Source organism: Macrotis lagotis, chromosome 5, assembly GCF_037893015.1.
Source record: "Macrotis lagotis isolate mMagLag1 chromosome 5, bilby.v1.9.chrom.fasta, whole genome shotgun sequence".
Classification (NCBI taxonomy): domain Eukaryota; kingdom Metazoa; phylum Chordata; class Mammalia; order Peramelemorphia; family Peramelidae; genus Macrotis; species Macrotis lagotis.
Window position 1 is genome coordinate 138,870,866 of NC_133662.1, and position 27,918 is coordinate 138,898,783.

General features: G+C 35.4%; 1 protein-coding gene across 1 annotated transcript in view; it reads left to right on the forward strand.

Annotated features, from left to right (window-relative positions):
- Positions 1 to 26,234, forward strand: part of TMEM200A (transmembrane protein 200A) — a 242,088-nt gene extending 215,854 nt beyond the window's left edge. The window contains exon 2 of the mRNA XM_074187574.1: positions 22,752 to 26,234. Within this exon, the coding sequence (XP_074043675.1) occupies positions 22,768 to 24,243 (1,476 nt within the window). The 5' untranslated portion in view covers positions 22,752 to 22,767 and the 3' untranslated portion in view covers positions 24,244 to 26,234. The remainder of the gene's footprint in view (positions 1 to 22,751) is intronic.
- The last annotated feature ends 1,684 nt before the right edge of the window (positions 26,235 to 27,918 follow it).

Sequence of the window (27,918 nt, forward strand, 5' to 3'; positions counted from 1 at the left end):
AAAGATATTACCAGCAGCTATTGCCAGGAAAACACCTGAATCCTCCCTGTCAATGCTGCAGCTTGTTTTACCTGGGACAAAACACAGATATACAGAGAGACAAAAACCCATACAAAATTGAGGGGAGGAAAATGGGAAGTGGATGACACGAAGACAATAAGAAAATTCAGCTGCGGTGATTGTGTTTTTTGGATGAGAGAAAAGAAAGTCTGCCTTTTGTCTTGTAAAGGCTGAGAGGATTGGAGGGGAAGGTGAATCAAAATACCTTTCCCTATAAGATTAATTTATCTCTACTCTACTGTCTACATTAAAAAAAATGTGTATAAGGATTGCAGAATGTAAGATCCTTGAGGGCCAGCACTGTTACATTTTCATCTTTTTGTCTGGATCACCTACATAGTACCTGGTCTTTTAAAAGTAGGTGCTTCAGGGGCAGCTAGGTGACACAATGGGTAGAGCACTGGCCCTGGAATTAGGAGTACCTGAGTTCAAATGCAACCTCAGAAACTTAATAATAACCTAGCTGTGTGGCCTTGGGCAAGCCACTTAACCCCACTGCCTTGCAAAAACCTAAAAAACTAATAATAAAAGTAGGTGCTTCATAAACACTTGTGTGATTGATTAAATGACTAGGACAGCTTCAGGACCTTGAGTTATTTTGTTGTGTTGCAGCAGAGGTCAGAGGAGAGTGAAAATAGAAGCCAGAGGAAGAGACTGCTTTTGAAAGAAATCTCCTACCTCAGCCCCAGAATGTCCCAATCTGAGGCAAAATCCCATTCACTCTGTACTTAGAGTCAGCACAAAACAACATCTCTCTCACTTGTCAACTGCCTCATCCATAATTCTTCTGTAAGTATTATAGACCAAAGGTTCTGGGCAATATTTGTTTCCATTGCTTAGGAAGGCTTATATTTTATTCATTTTTCAACTGAATGTGTCAGTATGATCTCCATAATGAGGCTTCCTCAAGTTGTTTCTATGGTCAGATAAAAAAATGCACTGTGAAGGCCTAATCTGATACTGCCAGGTATATGCTATGCCTGACCTAGCATGGCTATGACTGGAGCTGACCCACAGTCATCAATTATATACCTCTTGTCTAGAGGTGCACCTGAAGTTACTGCTGTCATCCTTTCCTTTCCCCTCACTTCCTTGTTCCTTAGAATTGTCATGGTCCTCTTTGAGAACAGGGGACAAACAACCCATGTAAGTAATAGAAATATTCAATAGGGAAGGAAAGATTTTTTCTTATTCTTTCCTTCCCCCTTTCTTTTCCCCTTTCCTCTCCCTTCCATTCCTTTCCTCTTCCCATACCTGCAGGTACTCTGCCTAAAAGAATGTGAATTTTGATCACTAAAAGCTGGCTAGGTATCTTTGACTTTAGAAGTCCCAAATCACTCTGGCTCTCCTTAATTGGCCAACAATAGGTCACAGACCAAGCCCTATTTGGTCTTTGTTTGGGTCTTAGTTGGATATGAATAAATGTAAATAGCAACTGTTTCTGTTGGGCCAGAAATCCTCTTTCCCTCTCAGATTGAGTTTCTTTTTCCTTTGCAAAAGAGACGATTCTTTGCTTCACCTTAATTTTACCTCTCTAAATGCCTGAATTGGTGTTGCCTCAGTTAAACTGAGACCTGTTAAGATCCTTAACTTAAAAAGGTCAAGGTCTTCTCCTGCATCCAGGGTCATCTTCTGTCATCCACATTCATATCTGGTCAATAGATTCAGATGGCTGGGGGGAGGGAGAAGGAGAAAGTGAGTTTGATGACTTGCATGTCATAGCATCACATCCTTGATGTCATGGTCTTCTTTGAGAACAAAGGACAAACAATAGCCCCTTGGAAGGTCAGCACAAAGTCTCATGAATTTCTTGCTTCTGCCCTATTTACAATTCCCAGAAACATGGCATTTTCACTTCCTTGCCCTTGAGTTTCTGACACCCCATTGCAACTCTCAATACTGTTTGGTTGTTGCTTTAAACTAGGTTCTCTACCCAACCCCTATGGCTGCCCATCCTCACCTTAGTACCTTGCCACTGTCATGTGATTACTAACAATTATGAAAGCTTGTAGGTATGTATGTGTTTTCTTACCTATATTCTATCTCCTCCATGTGAATATATATATATATATATATATATATATATATATATAATAGACAAAGTGAATGTACTATATAACATTTTGCAAAGCCTTTTAAGTATAGGATTAGGATTGTATTTGTTATTTCATTAACAGAAGAGAGTTCTATCTACCAGTATAAGCTGGAACACTCTCTACAACTTAAGAGTCTTAAAGAATTGCCTAGAACAATGAGGTTAAATGATTGCCTAGGGTCACACAGCCAATATCTGTGAGAGGCTAGACTTGAGTAAAAGCCCTCTGTGTTTCTAAGTTGTGACACTCTGCCTTTTTTTTTTCTATACACTATCTTTCTTGTTTCTCATAAGAATCCTGAATTAGGTAGTTTTGCATTTTATAGAAGAGAAAGTACAACTTAAGTGGTCTACTCATTAGGAGAGCAGCTTCTTAGATACTAGAAAGAGGTTCAAAGAGTATAAGTCACTTGTTCAAGGTTCCTTTCTTCATATTTTTGTTCTTGTTACTAATGTTGATGTTTTCCATTCTATTAATCAACATTTATAGATTTTTAACAGGATTTTAAGTAAGATGTGATTGGGGTAGTAGGGGAAAAATTGGTAAACTGTTTTTTCCCATCCCCTGAAACTCAGTTGTCCTTACTATCCTTCTGTCTCCCAATCTAAAGACTGTATTGACAGTGTTTACATATAAAGGACAGTTTTAGTTTTGTGTATGAACAAGAAGCAAAATTTATAAAAGGAAGGAGGAAAGGAAGGAAGGAAGGAAGGAAGGCAAGCTTCTTTGAAACACTGTAGTTTTATTTCTATCTTGGTTCCTCTGGAACCTTAGTAGCAAGATCACAGTTTGATAAGACAGATGGAGGTGCTGTCCAGCATGCTCTTTCAGGCCACACCTCCTGGGTACATCTTAAATTAACCCATTTTCACAGTAATCTTTGGCTATGCTGTTAATTCTTCATTTGTTAATTCTTATACAGTTATTTTGAATACTATGTGAAGAGGTTGCTGCTTGACATTGGATCTGCCAAATTTAACTTAATTTTTGTTTTGAAATAATTTACACTTTTAGGTAGAGTATGAGAGGTGTGGGAAAAAATTGATTTTCTTTCTTCATGGTGCATGGGTGGAGATGCTTGGTTCCACAACAGTTCCAGCATGATCCTCCCCAGCTCCTTATGTTTACCATACCCCAGGATTCAGCATTTCTCTACATATAAAGTGTGAACCAAAGAAAGATTTTTTTTTCCCCTGCCAATTCCCAACACCTAGTTCCCTGGTTACTTCTGAGAATTCAGAATGAAAGTTTGCTAAATTGTGGAATTGCAGAGGTCTTCTAATGTATCCTGTTACTGAATAGGAATTTCCTCTACAATTAGTGGGTATAGTGGATAGAATGTTGACTTTGAGGTCAGATTTCTCCTCAGCACTTTCTAGCTTTGTAATTCCAGTTAAGTCATTTTTTCTCTGTCCGGCTCAGTTTCCATACCTGTAAAATGAGGATAATAATAGCACCTATCACCCAGAGTTTGTATGAGCATAAAATGAGACAAAAAGTAGAAAGTACTTTTCAAACTTTAATATGCTTTATAAATTTCAGCTATAATTATTATATTAAGGACTATAATTATTACATATAGTCTTTTGTATTATGTAAATGCTATATAAACATTCATTTTCATCATTATCAACGTCATCATCATGAATTATTACATCCTTAGAAATGGACAGGCATTTTCCACTTGAAGTTCTTCAATTTGGAAAACCACCATCTCTTAAAGTATCTCATTCTACATTTAGACAGCCCTAATTGTTAGCAAGTTTTTCAGTTCAGTGGATTAAAATCACCCTTTGATACCAACAAGAACATGGCTTTTACAAATGACAGCTCTTTAGTTACTTGAAGACATTGTCTCCCTCCCCATATCTCTCAACCTTCTCTTTTGCATGTTAAACCTACCTAGTTTGCTCATCTAATTTTTGAATGACATGGCCTCTGGATCTTGACCATCTTGGTGCTCTTCCCTGGATAGGCTTTAGCTTCTCAGTCCTTCCTAATATATGGTAGAACTGAAAAAAGTACAACTTCAGCGGTCCAACCATTAGGAGAGCAGCTTCTTAGATACTAGAAGAGAACCATCCATCCTACCTGCTCCTCAACCACTCTAAAATTATGTAGCCTATTGTCCAAAGAGCTTAGAGTACACAGCAAATAGTTAGCTAACTAATCTTCTCAGTAACTGGGTTAATGATGACTATAGTAAAACCTTATTTTAAAGAAGAGGAAGTGATTAGAGAATTTTAGTTAGATTTCCTAGTTAACTGAGATTTAAGCAGAAACCCCTTTTGTATTACAACATTATGGATGAAAATCTTTTTAAAAGGCTTTTGTCCACATCCATCTAACTGTTTATTCATTCAACTTTTATAAAGCACTTCCAGGTCCATTGCTCTGAGTGCTAGAAAAGTTAAAACATGAACATTTGAGAAATTGATATAAAGATGATGCAGAAAAACAGGCAATTATATTGCACAATAAGTACATTAGAGAATTGGAAAAAACAAGGATCTTGTGAACTCTGAGGGAGAAGATAATAAATGAACAGAGGAATCTGGGAGGATATGACATTAGTACTGAGTTTAAAAAAGGTGTGTTTGAATTTAATGGGTGGAAAGAGAAAGAATATTTTTCCTTTAAAATGAAATATAGAACTTCAGTCCACTAAGGCTCCTATTTAGTTCTGTAGTTAGAAATTTGCTGTATTATAATTTTTTTTTCTCAAAAAGTGAATGAATAAAGGAATGATACATCTAGGAAACATTGATTAGATGCCAAGCACAAGAAATACAAATGGAAGAAAGAAATAATCCATGCTATCAAGGAACTCACATTCTAATTGTGATATACTATGACATCATCAGTATAGATACTTCATACCTTTTTTCATGTTTTAGAAAGCTTGTCTTTTTCAAGATTAGAAATCTTTCTCTGGTTAAAAAATTTCACTTGATGACCAGGACTCTGGTGAATAGTATCTCTTTCCACTAAGCTAGGTCTGTCCCTATGATAACAAAGTCTTTCATCAAATGCTTTTCTCAAAGCCTTTCCAGTTTAGTAGGCCACTGGCCCAGCTTTCAAGAGCCCAGGATTATATGAGTGCCTGTATGAAATATCAACTATCATTTATTAATCACATGCTATGTGCCAGGCACTAAGACCGAGGATTATAAGAAAGAAAAAGACACTGTTCTTGATTTCAAGGCATGTACATTCTAATGGGGAGGGACAACAAGCATACAACTGTATTCATATAAAATTTGGACAGAGAAAATGGAAAGCAATCTCAGAGAAAAGACACAAGCAGTGGTTGGAGAGAAGGACTATAGTAGAGAATTACTGTCATACCACCAATCATAAATGAAAACATTTAAGCATAGAGATACTGAGGGATCAAGTTCAAAGAAATCATTTTGGGGAAAAAAATCATGAGTAAGAGCTGACTTAAAAAGTATGATTAACATTGTTATAAATTACACTTTCTCTCTCTTGCCTTCAATCAAAACACATAAAATCCTTTGCAGAATTTGCAGAATTACCCACAATTTTTTTTTAGAATTAATTATCGTGACTGTTGAAGAAGCAGAATTTCTCTTCATTTTTTGGTCTCACTGTAGTTTTTGGAGGAAAATAAACTCAGAGCCCCATATGCCACCCTTTTTCATTTTAGTGTGGCATGAACAATAGCCATACCCTGGTCTAGAACAGGTTGAGGGTAACTGACAGACCCCAAACCCATTGATGAGTTAGGGAAATGTCTACTCCAAGCTTGTGAAGATTTCCCCACTGTGGAATGTAAATGAGGAATTTGTTCCAACAGCCATGATGACTGAAGTATGCATTGTGGAACTCTTAGAACTTGGTCAGACCTGGAGGACTTCAAGGTCATCCACTGCATTTCATGCCATCATCAGTTGTCCTGCCTCTTGTCTTGCCCTTGGACTTCTATGACTCTGGAAGAGACAGTGAGGATGATGGCTTTCTGCAGCTCTATCTCACTTCAATTCAGTTCACTCAGAAGTCAAGGCATCTCTTGTGATGTATTGATCTTTGAAAACAAAAGACAATCAACAAGAAATGAATTTTCTAGAGCAGAGTTATCAAAGATATAGATGGTGACCCACTTCCTGAGAATGACCTATACCAGATTAAAATATGCTGGCCCTGGAGCTATGAGGATCTGAGTTCAAATCTGATCTCAGACACATGATACTAACTGCAGGACCTTGGGCAAATCACTTAAAAACAACAGAAAATTATGATTAGGAATATTTAACAAAATAAATAAAAGGATAATGAAAATAGGTGATACTGATATGTAGTTTTCAAGTCATTATGAAGCTAAGAGAGATCCTTGGGTATAGTTGTTGCTGCAAAGTTATTTCAGTCACATATGACTTTTTTATGACCTCAATTGGGTTATTTGTTTTTGGCAAAGATATTGGAATATTGCCATTTTCTTCTTCAGGCCAATAGGATTAAGTGACTTGCCCAGAGTCATACAGTTAGTAAATATGTGAGACTGGATTTGAATTTGTAGTTGCTTCATCATGGATCTTGCCTTCCTGTTCTCACAATTTCTGTGTCATTTTTCACTTTTATCTATGATCTATAGTCTTATACTACAGTGGCAGCATAGTCATTACCACTTGGAGCTCCAGCCAGGAGATCAAGATGAAGAATTTTGAAACCTTACCTCTAAGCCTCTTATCACCATTAATTTCCCATCCCCTAGAAACGAATATGTAATGTATTTCTATCCCTTCCACTGTTTATTTCCCAGGGCCTTGAACATTTCCTTTATTTTATTTCTATGATTTCAAAATTCTTAAATATAACCCTCTTTTTTCTTCATTTCTGTTTTGACCTGCTTTAGCTGTCCACTTAGGAGACCTAGATATATGCCTGTTTCTTCCATTTTTCCTTTTCTATTTATCCCTCTTAAAATATTTCTCCCTCTTCCTCCCACGATTGCCTTTGGGACAGAACATGGGAATGTTAATAGGAAATCTTTTTAAGGAAGGAATCCATATGGAATGTGATGTTTAGTTTCCCTTTTTCAAAATTATCCAGTGGAAAGATACAACACTGACTCTGAACGGTTTTGTTTTCATTTCAAAGAAAGATTTAATTCATCCTAAAGCTTCATCCCACACAATGAAAACAACTATGAGAAACAACCAAAATGCTTTAAAACACTTAGGGAAAATATTCATCATAGATTAGTGGACATGTTAAGCTTTGAATAAGCTGAAGTTTACCTTTTGTTAGTAAAGACCCATTTTACCGAACTCATATATTTTAATGCTGGGTTATAACTTAGTTTATCCTATTGACACTTCATTATCTTAATCTAGAACAAAGCTGATGAATTCAATTGAATTTACTCAATAGCTATTTCATTTCGTTAAAATGTAGACATTTAAACATATTTAAGTAATCAAAATTATATTTATTTGGAGACAAGTAGATTTCCACAAATAATAATTTATTGCTTTGGGGAAAAATCTGATCACCATGCAAAAGATCTTGTATATATATAGTTTCCTCTGCTCCCTCTTAAGCTATATTTGACAGTGCATTAGATATTATGCCACTTAATAGATTCTTGCAAATAAATACAAACTCTTTTTTATCCAAACCACAAAAAATTGTTACCAGAAAAATAAGTAAAGTATGACTTCAGTTGCAAGGAAGTCAAAGAAAGTCATTCTGAATGACAGAAGTATGTTTTTGTTTTGTTTTGTAACAAAGGCAAAAATTAACTTGGGACTTTAAAAATTTTAAGTGTTTGAGAGGGAACTTTTTTCCTACGTATTCCTGCTGTATTGAATATAATTTATAATCCATCCATTTAAAAATTTTTACTAGTATAATTATTATCATTATTATTGAAACTGTCAAAAATCCATCTTGTCTCCCTCTTACTTCTTTCCCTCACCCCACAAGAGAAAAAAAATGAAAATAAATGCCCTTTTAAAAATATCTAGTCAAGCAAAACAAATCCTGCATTGGCCACATCCTTAAAAAGTGCATCTCAATTTGCATTCTTAGGAGCTGAGTTGTATATTTTATGTTGAGTCCTTTGTGATCTTAGTATTTCATTGCTCTAAGATCCTAAGGCAGAAATGCTTGTCATTTCAGTATTGGTATTACATACATCATTCTTTTGATTCAGTTCATATAAGTTTTCTCAGGTTTCTTATCCTTTCTTACAGCACAACATAGTATTACATCACATTCATACGCTATAACCTATTCAGTATGGCTCCTCCTCAATTTCTAAACCTTTGCCACTGCAAAGAAATACTATGTATTAGGATGTACCCAAAGTCTTGCTGAAGTTTTGGCTTTACTATGTTACAAAGTATGTTATAAACTTTAAAAAAGCAGCTATTTACATTTTGAGACATTTATTGATATGTTCATTTTAAAAATTCAATTTTACTACATTGTACTAAAAAGCATTCTAGTTAATTTTCAAATGTTATAAAATATTTTATTAACTGTTGTTCAATAATTGAAAAGATTACATTTGTAATCCCCACATGATGATCATCCAAAGAATTCAGGTTTTTGATGTACACAACACAGTTTTGATGAACCCACAATAAAAAGAGTCTAAAGGAGATGGACCAAGTGACTGAGATAACCAAGCAAAAGAACCTCTTTGATTGATCCACTGACCCAAGAAATTGTCATCCAGAAACTATCAGACTCACAGTATATAATGACAGGGTGCTATGTCCTGTTAAAGTGAAAATTAAAAATGTATTATTCAAAATTCACAAAACTAATTAAGTGTAAATGAAATTTAAATAATCTTTCAAATGATGTTTTGGCAAGTTTGTAGCTTTTATACTTTTGAAATTATTGAAGCTTAAAGCTCCACTAAGAATTTTGGGAAAGACTGTATTCTACAGTCTTAGAATTTGTTTTGATTGTATCAGTCCCATAATCTAGCCTATTGTCTTCCCCTTTTGTTCCATATTGAGAAAAATGCAGTTCTGTATTTAACTATATTTATGTATTCTTCCCTCTTTTTGGCCAGTCCAAATTTAGTTATTGTCTACCCCCTTTCCTCCTTTTTTTATTTTTTGGTAGAGGTTTCTATTTATATAGCCTGATTATGTAACATAATTTTACCCATTCTTTTCCTACTAGTGTATTATTTTTCCCTCTCCCTTTCTTTCTTTCTATCATCTAAACAGAACAGATCTTAGGTCTTCTGTTTAATTATCTCCCTCAATGACTTCTGATGATAATAGCATTCTGAGAGGATATGTAAATCATCTCCCTGTATTAGAATATATTAAAAAATTATCCTTGTCTAGTCCCTTATGACTTTTCACTCATGTTTACCTTTTTATGTTTCTCTTGATTCCTTTTTTCTTTTATAGCTCTTGTTTCATATATTTAAAAAAGGTTTTAAAAAATCCCTTGCTTCATTTCTCCTCGGGATTCTTTTTTGAACTTGTACCCAAACTGTGATTTAATTTGAGACCTTATTAATAGATATTTTTGAGTCATTCTTTTTTTCCCTGTGATTTTCTAATGAGCATCTCTGTTACCAGAAGGTTTTTTTTTTTTTACTGATGGGAGTCTTTGCTCATTCTTCCAGACTACTTCATGATTCCAGACTATATAAGAGCTGAACTTAGTGTATATTTAGAGGAAATGTCTGAACTGAGTTCATGTCCTCCAGGGCTCTGCCATTGCTTTCTCAAGGTATTGAGTGTTTGTTATTCTAGAATCTCAGGGACAGATCAAACTTGAGACTTAAAAGCTTTTAGTGTTCCCAAAGCAGTCTGATCCAAAGCAAAGACTCATAATAGTTCTCCCATTCTGAGCACTGTCGGTTCATTCCAGTTGAACTTGGACCCAAGCTGTGTTTTATTTGACATTTTGTTTATATATGTTTTGGAGTTCTTCACTTAAAACTCCTGATCTAGGTTTAAGTCTGAGTAAGACATCTATAGACACTCCTGATTGGAATCCCAGTAGACTGCTACTGGACTGGTTCAAAATGAAAGAACAGTAGACTCATCTTTGGTCTGGGCTTCCTGCCCCAATTATTTTACTATAGACTTCCAGCTGGGCTGTACACTGTAACTGATATCCTTGGCTTTTAAAGTCAGAGCTACATAGTTGCTTTTTGCTTCTGAACTTGATCCTTTATCTCTAGTCTAGAACCTTCAACCCACTTGTCATACTGGAATGCCAGCCCTTAGTAAAGGTCCCTTCCTCATTTGGCCCTGTGGCTCTCACTGAAACTCTGTCTAGTGCTTTTTCAAGATCCACGTGAAAGAGTTGTGGGGGTAGAGTTCAGATGTACTTCCTGCTCCTCCACCATTTTGAATATGCCATTCATTTGTTCAACAAACATTTATTAATCAAGCATTCCATTGAATGATTGATCATTAGGAAAAAGATACAAAATTTAGATAAACATGAGTACTGCTCTCAGTCTAAAAGACGTCACAATTACAGATACATACATATATAGCATATATAGCATACAATACTGTATAATAGATACATTAGAGAGATGCAGAAAAAAGTGTTAACACAAAATTTTAGGGGAAAGAACATAGAATGTTAGCATTAAAAGGGACCTTGGAGATTTTCTAGTCCAGCACCCTAATTTTAAAATTTTTTTTTCAAAAAGGTGAGGTTTGGACAGGTTAAGTGATTTGTACTATAATCATACTGTATTTGGGACAAAGTTTGGACTGAGTTTTCTTAGTACCAGTTGTGTATGCTCCTCACTGCTCTAGAATATCATTTAATATCTCATTAGTGCCTCATAAGTGTAGCTATGAACACTGATATTCTACTTTGATGTACTATAGTAATGAAGCTGGGCAATACTGAATTCTGTAAAGCTATTTGACCCCTCATAATATAACCTCAGACTACTGTCTTCTTTTTTATATTTAATTTTCATAATTTTTCTCTCTCTTCTTTCTTTGTGACCTGTCAATTTTTCTTTACATTTTAAAGTTGCTTGCAATCCCCTGTGGACTTGGAAGCCAACTTATAATAATTGTTTGCAAATTAAGAATAAAAAGATTAATAAAAAATTAAAGGGTTTTTTCCCATAAGGTACCCCTGTTTTGCCTGGAGTAAAACCTTTTTTTTTTTGCTTCCTTCTTGATTTTCAACTGTGTTTCAGTTAAATGAGGTTTTTTTTTTTAGTTGAGTACTGTGTACATGAATCATTATTATATTGGCACTGACTTTAGTTATTATTTCTATGGTTTCAAATACTTTGCTTGATTCTGATCCTAGAAAAGGAACTCAGAAGGCAAGTAGGTCAACCCATACCTGAGTAGGGAATTCCTTAACAGCATCTCTGAAAAGTGTTCATTTAGTCTGTGTAAAGGACATCCCTGCTCCTTCCACCCACTCACCCCTATCCTCCATCAAACAAAACTGAAATTCCTACCTCCCAAAATAGCCTATTGAACTCTGGGTAAGTTCTAATAGTTTTTCCTTGTAAGTTTTTCTGCAACCTCTGCCCAACATTCCTATAGCATCATTCAAGGAAATGGGGGAAAAGTAAAATAATTTAATGTTTTTACTTATACAATAAACTTTAAAACTTTTTACATCTTAAAAATATGTAATATCCCCTTTCTCTACAATTACTTGTTTTATGCCATTTAACATTATTCTCAGAAGACTTTGGCACTTAATGTACATGTTGGAAGTCCCCATGCCCGGGGAAACTCAGAGTGATAGATTCCCTGAGTTTCAGAATTCTGAGCTACATAAGGGCTAAAGCCAATTCAATAGCTATACTAAATTCAATAATGATATGGTGAACACCTATAAGCTTAGGAGGGATGAAACAACCCAGATTGGGAAAACACAGAAGAGTTATCCTATCAGTATTGGGATCAAACTGTGAGTAGTTGCCACTTCTAGGTTGGATAGGGACACCCATGTTCAAAATTTAAAAAAAATATATTGCAAATTAAATATACATTTGGTTTAATTCAGGAAAGTTTCCAAGCCAAGATTATTTGCATTTCTAGAATGTCTTTTAATCTTTTGTGATAGGTGATGGGTGATGATATTCAAAGGTGTATTCTACTGGGTCATAATAAGGATAGCTGGATGAGGTCATTATAACTGTTAACACTCTTCCACCCAGAGGCTGTTCAAGATGGTTTGAAGGCATGCCAAGCACTGCTACCAGAATGACATATAATGACTTTATCATAGCAGTATGCAGACCCATAGTGTAGTAAAGAGTGATACTGTAATAACAGAAGAGGGAGTCTGAGGGTAGGGAGGAAGTTGATATCAGGTAAGTATTTGATGTACATGACTGAACCAGAGTGCATTTTTTAGATGTCTGGCACAATTTTCCAATATTATATTATCCTTGCTTCCAAAAATACTGGTACTTCATGAACTAAAAACTTTGTATTCTTGCCTTACTATCTGCCTTAGCGCTACTGACTCTAATGTGCAGGTGTCACATTTTAATATCTGGGTGAATGGCTTAAAATTATTACATATTGTTGTTTTTATGTCCTTTCAATTATTCCAACTCTTCATGCCACTGGGAGTTTTCTTGGCCAAGATCCTGGAGTAGTTTGCCATTTCCTTCTCTAGGGTCAAGAGAATTGTCCATAGTCCATAGCTAGCATCTGATGCCAGATTGGAACTCAGCAAGATGTATCATCCTTATTCCAAACCCAGTGCTCTATCTTCTGTACCACATAGTGGCTCCATCAAAAATGTAGAAAAATTTATTAAATTACAATATAAAATGTAATATATAAATAATATGTTTATTATATAACATAATATACAATGTAATATAATATATAAATAACATATAATATATACAATATAAATAATAATATATAATGTATAATACAGAATATATATATACATATACATATACATATATATATATATATGAAATGAAATTATAGTATAAGGTAGTTCCAAGGTCTAAAGTGTAATGGCTTAAAAACCCTGCACTAAGCTTTTGGGCCACCATATGTTGATATGTTCTTATGTTTAACAGAAAGAAACATAGCTTTGATTGATCAGCATCAATTTTATAAAATATCTATATTAGTATTCTGATCATCTTTCAGTTGATGTTTTTCAATCTGCTTCATGATCTGGAAAATTGTTCCCTAGTAGGATATTTTTTGGCTTTTGAAGGTCCCAACTTAAAATTTGGAGGGGCTTTCCATTCACACTGATGCAATCACATATTCTGGAAGTAATGAAGAATTTCTCATTTTTAAAATGAGCAGTTTGGAAGAGATTAGTTCTAAGGTTCCTTCTAGCTCTAAATCCTTTAACTGTATATGAGGCAATTGGTGGATAGGTCCTGTTTGGTTCTGAATTCAGATTTGACCATAAATATGTATTAGCTGTCTATTAGCTAAGACACCGGAGTGGTTTGCCATTTCAGTGTTGGTAAGGGCAGGGAGGGTTGCCGCAGCTTGATCCTACTAGATTCAGCTTAAAAGAGCTTTTACATTTTCATTATGAACATTCACACCTCAGAATCTGGCAGAGGCTACAAACAGAGGCTTGATGTATTATCTTGTGGATTAAGAAAGTGATAAATAAAATGTTAGTAATGCAGATTAAATTCAAAAGTATATTTTGTACCATCAACCAGTTTGAAAATTCCATAAAAACCAGAAGTGGTCACTTAATCAAAAAAAAAAGTATATCTTGTACATATTTTCTCCCCCAGGGAGCCGATTGTTAGATATTTACCAGCTTACCACTGAGAACTGGGAATACCCACACTGATGAAATCACGTATCCTTAAAATAATGAAAAAGTCCTCATTTTTAAAATGAGCTGATTAGAAGAGATTATCTCTAAGGTACCTCCCAGCTCTAAATCCCCTAACTCTATATGAGGAAGCTGGTGAATAGAGTAATGCTCCTATTTTGTCCTGGGTTCACATTTGACCATTGACATATATTAGCTAAGATACTGGAATGGTTTGCCATTTCTTTCTAAAGTTCATTTTACAGATGAGGAAATGAGGCATTTAGGGTTAAATGACCTTCCCAGTGTTGTATAGCTAGTGTCTGAGGCTAGATTCAAACTCCAGAAGATGAGTTTTCTGATCTTAAGCCCATTGCTCCTATGCACCATGCTCAAGATTTGATATCCCACATCAAAATTTCCTAACAATATAGTGTTTTTTAATTTTTTTTTAAATTCAAGGCAATGGGGTTGTGTGACTTGTCCAAGGTCACACAGCTAAGCAATTATTAAGCATCTGAGGTCGGATTTGAACTCAGGTCCTCCTGACTCCAGGTCTGGTGCTCTATCCACTGCACCACCTAGTTGCCCCCAAACAGTATAGTGTTAATTCACTATATGACCAATTACACACAGTCACAGACACAAACATACACACACACACACACACACACACACACGCACCCCACATTGCTATTGTTGGAAGAAACCTTTGCAATTATTTAGTCTTTCTAATCACAAATGAAGAAACCAAAACCCTAAGAGGTAAATTGTTTTGCACAAAGTTACATAGCAAACTAAACTTGGAGTCAGAAGACTTATCTTCCTGAGTTCAAATCTTGCCTTAGACACTTACTAACTATGTGAACCTGGGCAAGTCATTTTACCCTGTTTACTTCAATCTCCTCATCTATGAAATGATCTGGAGAAGAAAATTACAAAGCACTCCAGTGTCTCTGCCCAAAAAATCTCAAATGGGATCACAAACTGTTGGACGTGACTCAGAAAAGACTGACCAAGACACAGAAAACTAGTAAGGGAGGCAGAACTAGAACTCAGGCTTCCTGGGTCTCAACCCTGTACTTTTGCCTTCATGCTATACTTCTTTCCCAAAACTTGAATTTCTTCTTGGCAATTCACCAATGTCATTTTTTCAAAAAGTGCTATTATAACTACAAGAGAATGTTAGTATCATTCTCTATGCAAACTTAAATATGTTATGAAATCATGCGATTTTAGTGATGGAATGGACTTCAAAAATCATAGTCTAGACCCTCTATTTTTCAAATTGGAAACTGAAGTGCATCAAAGGAAGTGACTTGTCTAAAAAGCACTTTCAGTTAAGTGGTGCAGTACATAGAGCACCATCCCTGGAGTCAGGAGGACCTGAGTTCAAATCCAATCTCAGACGCTTAATAATTGCCAAGAAAAAAATACAAGACAAAAAGCAGGCAATACTAGAGTGCTTTGTCATTTCCTTCTCCAGATCATTTTATAGATGAGGAGACTGAAGCAAACAGGGTAAAGCGACTTGCCCAGGGTCACACAGTAAGTGTCTAAGGAAAGATTTAACCTTAGGAAGATAAGTCTTTTGACTCTAAGTTTACTTTGCTGTGTAACTTTGTGCACAACAATTTACCTTCTTAGGGTTTTGGTTTCTTCACTTGTGATGAGAAAGACTAAGTAATTGCAAAGGTTTCTTCCAGCAATAGCAATGTAGGGTGTGTGTTTGTGTGTGTGTGTGTGTGTGTGTGTGTCTGTGACTGTGTGTAATAAGTCATATAGTGAATTAACACTATATTGTTATAATTGTGTGACCTCGGGCAAGTCATTTAACCCCATTGCCTTAAATAAATAAAATTTAAAAAAAACTCAGCTAATCAGTGTCAGACCCAGAATATAGGTCTCTGGACCCCAAATCTACTGGGGTCCCCAAACCTCCACTATTCTATGGCTGCATATGTCAGTTGATGTAAATGTGTATGTACTAGCAAAGTAAATGAAATCAGGCCTGATCTTAGGTGAGAAAAAAGGGCTAACACTGAAAAGTAGAATATTGTTGTTGTTGTTCACACTTAATAGTTGTTTATTTTTCCCAATTGCATGTAAAGATAATTTCTAACATTCATTTTGTAAGATTTTTGAGGTCTAAATTTTTCTCCCATCCTTCCTTCCCTCCCCCCTCGACAGCAAGCAATCTAATATAGGTCATACATGTACAATCATGTTAAACATAGTTCCATATTAGTCATGTTGTGAAAGGTGAATAAGAACGAAAAGGAAAAGCCATGAGAAAAAACAAATTTAAAAAATGAAATTAATATGCTTTGGTCCGCATTCAGACTCATTTTTTTTTCCTCTGAATGTGGATGGCATTTTCCATCACAAGTCTTTTGGAATTGTTTTTGATCACTTTATTGTCAAGAAGAGCTAAGCCTACCATAGCTGATGGTCACACAATGTTGTTATTTATGTGTACAATGTTCTCCTGGTTCTGCTCACTTCACTCAGCCTCATATAAGAGAAAGGTAGAATGTTGTAAATTCCACTGGACCTGTAGTCAGGAGGTCTGATTTCATTTGTATTTTGTAGTTGTGTGACTCTGAATATGACAATGTATTTTTCTGAGATGCTTCCTTCATTTACACATAACAATACTAATATTTGAATTCTCCCTCTCAAACAGAGGAAAGTACCTTGAAAACTTTAAAAGGCTATAATTATTATATAATTACAATTCATTAATTGTGGTTGGGTTTCTGAGAGTGGTGCAATTTTTGAAACAATGAAAACAAAAATTTTAATTTCCTTTTTTTTAGGGGGTCAACAAAGATGAAGGAATATGACTTATCAAGCAAGTCAAGGGAGCTGATAGGAAGACAAGGAATCTGGCATGGATACAAGGATCACTTCCCCAATCCCCTGCTCCCAAACCTCAAAAGCATTTCATTTGATAGGTGCAGGGAATTGACAGGGAGCCTCTGCTCACAGACATATCACTTAGAATAGTATAAGCCAGAATGGCTCTTTCTGCTCATTCATTAAAGAAGTAACCATAGTGTTGCTGCTATTCAGTCAGTTCAGTCATATCTGACTCATCATGACCCTATTTAGGATTTTCTTGGCAGAGAAACTGGAGTGGTTTGCCATTTCTTTTACCACCTCATTGTATAGATGAGGAAATTGAGGCAAACACAGTCAAGTGACTTGTCTGGAGTCCCACAGCTAAAAAATGTATGAGACAAGATTTGAACTAAAGAAAACAGGTCTTTCTGATTCAAAGCCCAGTGCTCTACATCGATCTCCACCTGCCCAATCATATGTTAATATTATATGTAGAGTTAATAGAAATATAACTAGGGTACTTTCCATGCCCTCTTAGATTTACATTCTAGTAGAGGGAGGGAGGGAAGGAATGATATCTTTTACAGAAATATACTTTAAATGTATAAGAACTCAATGTCAAATAGAACAAAAAATGAGGTTAAAAGGCCTACTTGGATGAGATAATTTCCAATAGATGGAAATGTAGTCAATTAGTCAGTTAATAAGCATTTATTAGGCTCCGTTTAGATATTAGGTACTATGCCAAGGACTGGGAATACAAAAAAAAGAAAGGCAAAATACAGTCTTCATTCTCAAAGAGCTCACATGGGGGAGACAAGATGTAAACATATACATATATATATATATATATATATATATACACAAAAAATAGGAAATGATCTACAGAGGGAAGGCACTGGGATTAAGGGGGATTTATAAAACTTTTTTGAGAAGGTGGCATTTTAGATGGAACTTGAAGGAAGCCAGAGAAGTCAGAGGATAGTGATGAGGAAGGAGAGTATCCCAGGAATGGGGGAATAGCTGGAGAAAATGTGGGAAATGGAGCATCTTGTTTGAGGGAGGGCAAGGAGGTGAGTGTCACTACATCAAGGAGTGCCAAGAGGGTGGTGGGGAGAAAGGAAGGAGTAGGAACTGTAGGAAGACTAGAAAAATAGGTAGAGGAAAGTTAGGTAATGAAGATCTCTAAATTCCAGAGCATTTTGAATTTGATTCTGTAGGTCACAGAGAGCAACTGGAATTGAGTGAGCCTGTGGTGGGGTGGGAGTGGTCTTTAGGAAAATCGCTTTAGTGGCCTCAATGCAGTAGCTGATGGTAACACAATGTGGTTTATGTGTATTTGAGCTTAAGACTTGAATGTTGTGTAATAGACAGATATGGGCATGGATAATGATCTATTTTTATCTATTCCTTCTTTTTTTCCTTCCCTCATTTTCATTTTCATTTCTCCTTCCCCCCTATTTTTCCTAATTACTTCTTCCAATCCCTCTTATTCCTCCCTGTCCCTGCCCTGAGCAGACACCCCTGCCCCCTCTCCATCTATTTGCCAGTTATGTGTTGATGAGTCCTGGCTGAAACTCTTGATGTCTTGATCTTAGGGTATGGGAGCAGAATAAATGACCCAACAAGAGCCCCAGCTGGGTCCATCTGCCTCACTTGAATGATTCCTGGTCCCTGGAATTTCCTGTCTCTAGGAAAAACTTCAGTAAAAACTATAAAACAGTATGCATGTATAATTACATTATTTTTGACTTACTCAACATACAGTGATTATGAAATAAATATCAAAAGTTAGAAAAATTAAAATCCATATTTGATCTTTTCTTGCATATTTGACATCACCTTACCTAATATTTAATAATGATCTCATTTATCCAAGTGGAACACAAAATGTCTCCTTGTATCTATGATATTCTTTCTTCTCATTCAGTATTTCAGGGAATCTTTATTTTCATTTCTGTAGGTACTACCCCCCCCACATAACTAGATAATTAGTTGGCACAATAGTTAGAGTGAGGGAATCAGAAAGACTTGAGTTTGAATTCTATCTCTGATACCTGCTAGTGATATGACCCTAGGAAAATCAGTTCACCTCTCTAAGACTAGCTTTCTATCTATAAAATGAGGGTGATAATGGCACCCCCTCCCAGTTCTGATATGAGGTATTGCATAAACTCTTTAGACTCCAACAAAGGGCACAAGCTCTCTACAACTTTGTAAACATTCTGTGAGTGTTGTTTGTGGTTGGGAAAAAAGTTCATCTCCATGGTCCTCTCTGCACTTAGCTAAGCTGAACTTGGGACAACAGACATTCTGTCTGGTGCCTCAATTGAAGTCTTTCTAGTTTAGCTATGCCAGAACCTTCACTCTCCTTACTAACACAATCTCCAAGAGCTCAGAGTCCCTTCCACATCACAGGGAGACACTAGTGTAAGACTTGACTATTCAGTCATGGTCAATCTTCATGATTTCGTTTCATTAATTAGAAGGGATACTGGAATGATTTGCTATTTTCTTCTCCAGCTTTATTTTATAAATGAAGAAATTGAAGCAAATAGGTTAAGTGACTTGCCCAGGGTCACACAGCTAGTAAGTATCTGAGGTGATACTTAAACTCAAGTTTTTCTCCTCCAAGCCTGGCACTCTGTCTACTGCTCCATCTACCTGCCCTCTGCAATTTATGATCTTAGAGAATTGTGTGAGGCCATTGAGAGATTGAGTAATTTACCCATAATCGCATAGTTAGCACGACTTGAATCCATACTCTGATGATCATATTTCTAACAGCAAAACTTGAGATTAGACTACTTATTTTACTGATAATAGTAGTTGTCTTAGTTCATATTTATTTTTAAAGTATTTTATTTGTAAACCATATTTGTAGGAATTTGATTTAGAGGGTCAAAGAGACCATTATATCCACTTCCTTCATTTTGTAGATAGCGGGAACTAGGGCCAAGATGGATTAAGTAACTTGCTGAAGATCATAGAGCTAGCAAGTATTTGAGACAGCATTTGAACACCCCTTCAAGTCCAGTGCTGTATCTATTAGCTATGACATATTGCCTCTCAAATCCTGCCACCCTGTGAAGTGGACAGTATAGGTATCAATCTCCATTTTAAAGATAACAAAACTTGAGGTTAAATAAATTGGCCGTTTTACAACCAATCAATGTCAGAGCACAAACTTAAGCCTATGGACCCTGAATTCCAAGTCAACAACTTCTCTCACTAGATTTTACTCCTTCTAAATAGAAGTGCTACCAGGAAATTAATATTTTCTTACTCAGAGTTAAATTTTACAGATTAAATTTTGTATATCACCTAGGGTATTTAAAGATCCTACACACATTTCCTGTGCATGTATTTATGTGTGTGTGTGTGTGTGTGTATGTATGTGTGAAAAAATCATCTATGTTCCAGATTATATATGATACAACATGGTGGAAATGGAGAAAGAGATCTGCTCTTAGTTTCAGGAAGATGGGTTCAAATCACACTTCTTACATAACCAGTAACAGGTACTTATTAAGTACCTATCATATGTCAATTGGCACTGGGTATGTGAAGAGGGGGGAAGAATAGGAGAGGGTCACAATTCCTATACTTGAAGAGTACACTCTCTCTTTCTCTCTCTCTCTCTCTCTCTCTCTCTCTCTCTCTCTCTCTCTCTTTCTCTCAATCACACACACACACACACACACACACACACACACACAATGTTCCTTGGATCCTGTACAACTCCCTGATGTTTTTATTTTATTTTTAATTTATGAAATAAAACAAACATTTTTATAATATACTGTAGTAGAATTTTAAAAGAAAGAACATAGCATTTGAAACTCTCACTACCCCTTCTCTAAGATGAGCAGAGAGTTACAAAGCAAGTACCATTCTCTAAAAAGAGTATTCTATTTGTGGAAAGGGTGTTCCCTACATCAATGAAATCAAAGGTGTAGACAAAAAAATGTGCTACAAAAGCACATAGTGATATGCAGTGAGTTCAGACTTTTCATAATTGAAGTGAGCAATCATTTTTAAAAGGAAAAGTTTGTTGGAGGATTTACAGAAATTAATAAGCTACACTTTTGCCAAAAGAATGCTGTATATCTTTGGACAAGTTGTTTCTCCCCTCTGAATTTCTGTTTCTTCATCTGTTAATAAAATGTTTGAAATAAAGACCCATTAAGGAGCAGCTCGTGGATAGAGCATTGGTCCTGGAGTCAGGAGAACCTGAGTTCAAATCCAGATTCAGACATTTAATAATTGCCTAGCTGTGTGATCTTGGGAAAGTCCCTTAACTCCATTGCCTTAAATAAATAAAATTAAAAAAAATAAAGCTTATTTAGCACCAACATTTTTAACGTTATTACTAAGCCTTCTGGTCATTTTGGTAAAAGATTATAAAATTTCAGAATTTTTTTCCTGGAAATGTATATGTGTATGTCTATTTGCACATATATGTATATATATAATATACATTTATACAAAATTGTAATTTAAAAAATATTCATTGTTCTTGATTGTGGTGGTATGCTTTAATGAGATAAGGCACCGGTAAATTCTTCCACACTAATTAGCACCTAAGGCTATATATCCACATAAACAGGCTAGAAATTTTAACATCCAGTATGTGTGATCAATATGAACCTGGTGGGTAATTAAATTCTTCTTTACAAACTCTGTATCCTTGATAGTAGGATAGCTTGCGGGTCTTAATTAGGGGGAAAATAATTTGGGTTTGCCATTTCATTTAACTTATATAAACCTTCTCCCATGAACTCAATATTGCAATTTTATTCCCCAGGAAAAGAGGATCAGTTTTCCATGTAAAAGTAATAACAGATGAGTAACACAATAGAGGGGATAAATAAAATCATAGCAATATTTAATGAAATAATATTCATGTGCTTTCATATCTTCTGCTTTGGAAGCTATTATAAATATGGAATAAATGATGCAATTTGGGAAATTTTTTGTATCACTATAATCAAGTATTCTGGTAATCTGTTTAAAGGAATGTGTGTGTGTGCGTGTGTGTGTGTGTGTGTGTGTGTGTGTGAGAGAGAGAGAGAGAGAGAGAGAGAGAGAGAGAGAGAGAGAGAGAGAGAGAGAGAGAGAAAGAAACTGTTAAGCACCTTGAGGACTTGGAATATTGCTTAATTCTTGGTAGACTCTTCATAAATGTCGATTGATTTGTGTATATTTGAGCATGAGTGTATACATTTGGACTAGTGTTGCATGATTTTTGGCCAAATGGCATATTTTAAATTTGAAAAACTGTCAGGAAGAAGGAGTTTTTTTTTTAAAAAAGTTCTAAGCAATAAAATATCCATTTAAAGTGAATACTGCCATAATTTATTAGTATATAATGTTTGTCTTAAAAATTAACAAATTAAAATTGTAAAACTCAAATAATATCTTTAATAAAAATAAATTTTAAAAAATTAACAAATTAATTTAGGGATGTAAACTAGTGAAAAGATCATGGCACTGAGAATCAAAAAGTCTGAGATTGAACTCTAAATCTACCACTAAATAGCTACATGACCTTGGGTAAATCTTCAGATTTCCAGAGCTTCAGTTTCCCAATTTAAATATATATATATATATATATATATATATATATATGTGTGTGTGTGTGTGTGTGTGTGTGTGTGTGTATATATACATATATATATAATGAAGCACTTAAAATGTTATATAAATATCAACCTTCATTCTTAGTATTAACAAATTATCAGGTTAGATAATCTCTAATATCACTTCTAATTATAACATTCTAGTACTCCATGAGCTTGATTTTTATTCCAGAAAAACTTTTTTTTCCAAATAGTTAAAATCAATTGCATATGCATCTTAGGGTGATTGTCTTTGAAAAGAGTTAAATATTAAGAATCTTATGGTCATGCTTATTTCAGTTAAGAATCAATTTATTTATGGCTCTACACTAAGAAATTATTTATGATATTATTCCTCTCTTCCTTTCAGGCCAGAATACAGAACTATGATAGCAACTGGTGGAGTCATAACAGGCCTAGCAGCCTTAAAGAGGCAAGACTCTGCTAGATCTCAGCATCATGTCAATCTTAGCCCATCACCTGCTGATCAAGAGAAGAAGCCAGTTAGGCGTCGGCCTAGGGCTGATGTTGTGGTTGTTCGAGGCAAAATTCGACTTTATTCTCCATCTGGATTTTTCCTCATTTTAGGAGTGTTGATCTCAATTATAGGAATTGCAATGGCAGTCCTTGGATATTGGCCCCAAAAAGAACATTTTATAGATGCTGAAACAAGGCTATCAACCAACCAAACACAGGTGATCAGAAACCAAGGTGGCATCATGGTTCGCTTCTTTGAACAACATTTGCATTCTGATAAGATGAAAATGTTAGGCCCCTTTACAATGGGCATAGGAATTTTTATTTTTATATGTGCTAATGCCATCCTACATGAAAACCGTGACAAGGAAACCAAAATTATTCACATGCGAGATATCTACTCCACTGTCATAGATATCCACACCCTAAGAATCAAGGAGCAAAAGTTGATGAATGGTGTCTATAATGGCTTAATGGGAGAGACTGAAGTAAAGCAGAATGGTAACTCCTGTGCCTCAAGATTAGCAGCAAATACACTTGCGTCTTTCTCAGGTTTTAGGAACAGCTTTCGAATGGACAGTTCCGCTGAAGAGGATGAACTTAGACTCAGTGAGAGCAAGAGTGGGAGTCGCCTCATGCCTCCTTTGTTATCTGCCAGTTCTGCCTCTGTCTTTGGCCTCTATCCATCCCATAACAAGGCAGCAGATGATAAGAACAGTAGCATTAAAAAATGTGAAACCAAGTCCATCGTATCTTCATCCATCAGTGCTTTTACATTGCCTGTGATCAAACTTAATAATTGTGTTATTGATGAGCCTAGCATAGACAACATTACCGAGGACTCAGAGACTGTCAAACACAGATCTCGGAACCTGTCCATGGATTCACTAGCTGTTCCTTTGACCAATATCAATGACTCTTACCAGAGAGCCAGTTTAGGGCTGCCACTCAATGATTCTGCTGGAGAAACTCTCTCAAACCAGTACAAATCTTCTGTGACTCTTGGACCTAGAACTGGACAACTTTTGTCACCTGGGGCTGCTCGAAAACAATTTGGATCCAATACATCCCTACATTTATTATCTTCACACTCAAAATCTTTAGACTTGGACCGGGGTCCCTCCACCTTGACTGTCCAGGCCGAACAACGAAAACACCCAAGTTGGCCTCGGTTGGATCGGAGCAACAGCAAAGGGTACATGAAACTGGAGAACAAAGAGGACCCAATGGATAGATTGCTTGTACCCCAAGCCTCAATCAAAAAAGACTTTACAAATAAGGAGAAGCTTCTTATGATCTCAAGATCTCATAATAATTTGAGTTTTGAACATGATGAATTTTTGAGTAACAATCTAAAGAGGGGAACTTCAGAAACAAGATTTTAAATGTTAAAACAGACACACATGCACCACACACTCACACACACACAAACTATCTTTTACAAGGAAACTTATTTTAAAATTTTTTCACAGATATTTGTTAAAGCAATGGGTACAAACCTCTTTAACCAAATGGTGGTAGCATAGTAGAGTTGGTTGCATATTTCTATGGTGGAGACAATTTTATGTCTTAGTAACATAAAACTACAATATTGTACTTTATCACCACACACACAGTATTTTTTTATGTTCCTATATAAGCATGATTTCTTTGGTTATAGTGAGTCAGAGGCCTGCATCCAAGCAAAAATGCATATGCTTCAGGTTTCTTTTCTTTCCTTGGTTGCTACATTCCCAGATTGATGGTGCCAGTTTAGAAAGAAAGGTCACCAAAGTTGGGATTAAAAATGCCAATTTCAGGCCAAAGACTAAATATTTTTCTAAATGTATATGCTGACTCTGTGACCTTGGGTTTTGTTTTCAAAAAAACATATAGGGTTGGGTGAGTTTAGGGGAAAAACAAAACAGATTCAATATCTTCTTTTTGTTTGTGTGTGAATTCATTGTACTTGGTTGAGTCAGATTCAGTATTGTGAACTCTTCTCTAGGTTATATAGGATAACCTTTCAACATCCATTATATTTTAGGGCTATAACTCCAGAATATCATATATTGTAGTGCCACAGCTCTGAATGTTCCATAGCTTTATGGAGAAAAATCAAAATTTTATCAGATGAATGAAACCTTAAAAAAGGAAACTGTCTAAATTGATTAGAATATGAATGACCCAATGTTTTTCATTCAATTAGATAAGCTCTATTGAACATCTACTATGAGTAATGTGCTAGAGATATAAAGACATGAAAAAAAATTCTCTGCCCTCAAGGAGTTTATATTCTGTTGGATGCAATTTCAACTCTCATTATCCAAATCTAAAGAATATTCATTAGTTTCATGGTAATTGGAAAAATGAGTGCTAAACAATATTAACTAATATCTGCTTCATTCTTTCTTCACTTTAGATTTTAACTCTTCCCTATCTCTAACTTTTCTCTCTCCCTATCCCAAAACAACAACAATGACAAGAAGCAGTAACAGCTCAAAATCAATAACCTGAACTCCTAAAGGTTTTATAAATTCTTGCAGTAGGGAAAATAATCAGTTAACGTCACCATGTCTTCTTTTCATTTTGACCCATCTCTAGTTTAATAATTCAAGAACATTTAGCTCTCACTAAATTACCTTGAAATATACCTTTTGGCAAGGAAGGATTATGAAAAGCCCCAAAGATTATTTTTTTTGCAGTGCAAGATTTTCATGGTTGCAGTTTTAAGTTTTTGTGCACATAAATATTAAAATGTATATGTTAACCCAAAAGTTTTCCTGCTTTTAGTAGTGTTTAATATTTTTACTTAAACTGATGTGCTCAGGAATTATTTTTAATAGCTTCCCCCCCAAATATTCAAACATTTCAAAGCATCAGTGTGCAGTTATGTTCTGAAAGCTAAAGACAGAAATTTTTGTGTTTCCAGCTCCATTCAGTACATTTTGTGATCTTTGTATCCAGAGCATGATTTGCTCTGTGGATTGGGGTCCAGTACTACTTGTTAGAAACTTGAGCCTATATATTGTAACAGAGTGGGCTAAATATTTTGGTATGAAGCTTTTAATAAACTTTTGGTTTGTGTTCTTAATACATTTGCTATTTTTTTGGAAATAAAATAGAATGTTCAACTGTTTATATATAGTTAAGTATTGTTTTTCAATTCTACATATAACATAGAGTCACAAGTTAGAAATATTTATTCATGTAGTTGAGGCCACTCAAATCCAGGACATAATGGAATATAAGTCCCCTAATGCCCCCTTGTTTTATCTTTCTAATCTTATGACCTAGTACAAAGTCTAGCATAGCATAGGTGCCTAATAATTGCTTGTTATTGATGTGAAATGTTTTAATTTTATTTATTAAACACCAAGCATTATGAGGTCCCAAAGGTAGGAGAAATAATGTCACTGCTAGGAAAATCTTACTATCTAACTATATAGAAACAATGAATACCCAAATACATAAATACAAAATATATATGAAGTATAACTCCAAAATAAAATATCTCTAAGCTCTGGGCTTACATGGATTATATGCAGTTTTGGGGACTGACTTAAGGAAGATGCACTTTTTTACTTAATTTAACATCACTCAATATTTATACTTGGGTAAATCTCCAAATGCAACTCATGTCATGTCTAGGTTTCCACAAATATAGATGGCAGTTTCCTAGCTCCCACACAAAGCACTCAGGATACTTTACTCAAATACATATTGAGTAAAGGGAAATCTTTATTCCTAGAAAATGTAGGGAATGTAAAAGGCCTACAGGAAGCTATAAACAGATAGAAAAAAAAAACTTATAAAGCACTCATGGTAATCCATAAGCAATAGCCACAATTCTTTCCTCTATCTAGCAGTGTTTACTCCATTTTAAGAAGTCTGGGTCCAATACTAGATTAGCTTAGCTATTTATTCTGTATACTCTTTGCTATTCTCCTACAAGGTCTTTCTGAATGATTCATAAGATCTGTGTTCAGATCCCACCTCTAATCCTTAACTTTTGCAATCCATCTTGAACATGTCATTTAACATCCTTGGGACTCAGTTTCTTCATATTTAAATGAGGACATGTTCTTTTTTTTCTTTTTTTAAGATTTTTCAAGGCAATGGGGTTAAGTGGCTTGCCCAAGTCCACACAGCTAGGTAATTATTAAGTGTCTGAGGTCAAATTTGAACCCAGGTACTCCTGACTCCAAGGCCGGTGCTCTATTCATTGCGCCACCTAGCTGCCCCAGAGGACATGTTCTTCTAAGATCTTTATATGATCCTATGTTACCTACCCTTAAAAAAAATAGGATGGGAAAAAGTTTACAAAACATTTTTCTCAGAACAACCTGTAAAGAAATGGATACCAGGTAGCATGCCTATTTTGTAGTTAGGAATCTAAAGTTTAGTGAGATTAAGACTTACTTACAGGGGCGGCTAGGTGGCACAGTGGATGAAGCACCAGCCTTGGAGTCAGGAGTACCTGGGTTCAAATCCGGTCTCAGACACTTAATAATTACTTAGCTGTGTGGCATTGGGCAAGCCACCTAACCCCGTCTGCCTTGTAAAAATCTAAAAAAAAAAAAGACTTACTTACACAGGGGTAGCTAGGTGATGCAGTGGATAGAGCACCGTCCTTAAGTCAGGAGTACCTGAGTTCAAATCCAGCCTCAGACACTTAATAATTACCTAGCCGTGTGGCCTTGGGCAAGTCACTTATCCCATTTGCCTTGCAAAAACCTGAAAAAAAAGACTTACACAGAAGAGACAAGTTCAACACTTATGATTTTTAGGATACAGTCAATTTAATATATCCAATAGGGTAATTTTTAAAAAATCAAGTTATTTGTTACTGCTATTGTTTAGTTATTTCAGTCATGTCTCCCTCTTCATGGTCCTATTTGAGGTTTTCTTAGCATAGATACTGCAATGACTTGCTATTTCTAAAGTGCCTTATAATATCAACCCCTTTTATTCTCTTCTCATTAACTCTGGAAGGCAGGTGCAAAAAAATTTCCCCAAATATCAGATAAGGAAACTAAGGTAGACAGTAACTTAACCAGAGCTATACGTTAATAAATGAC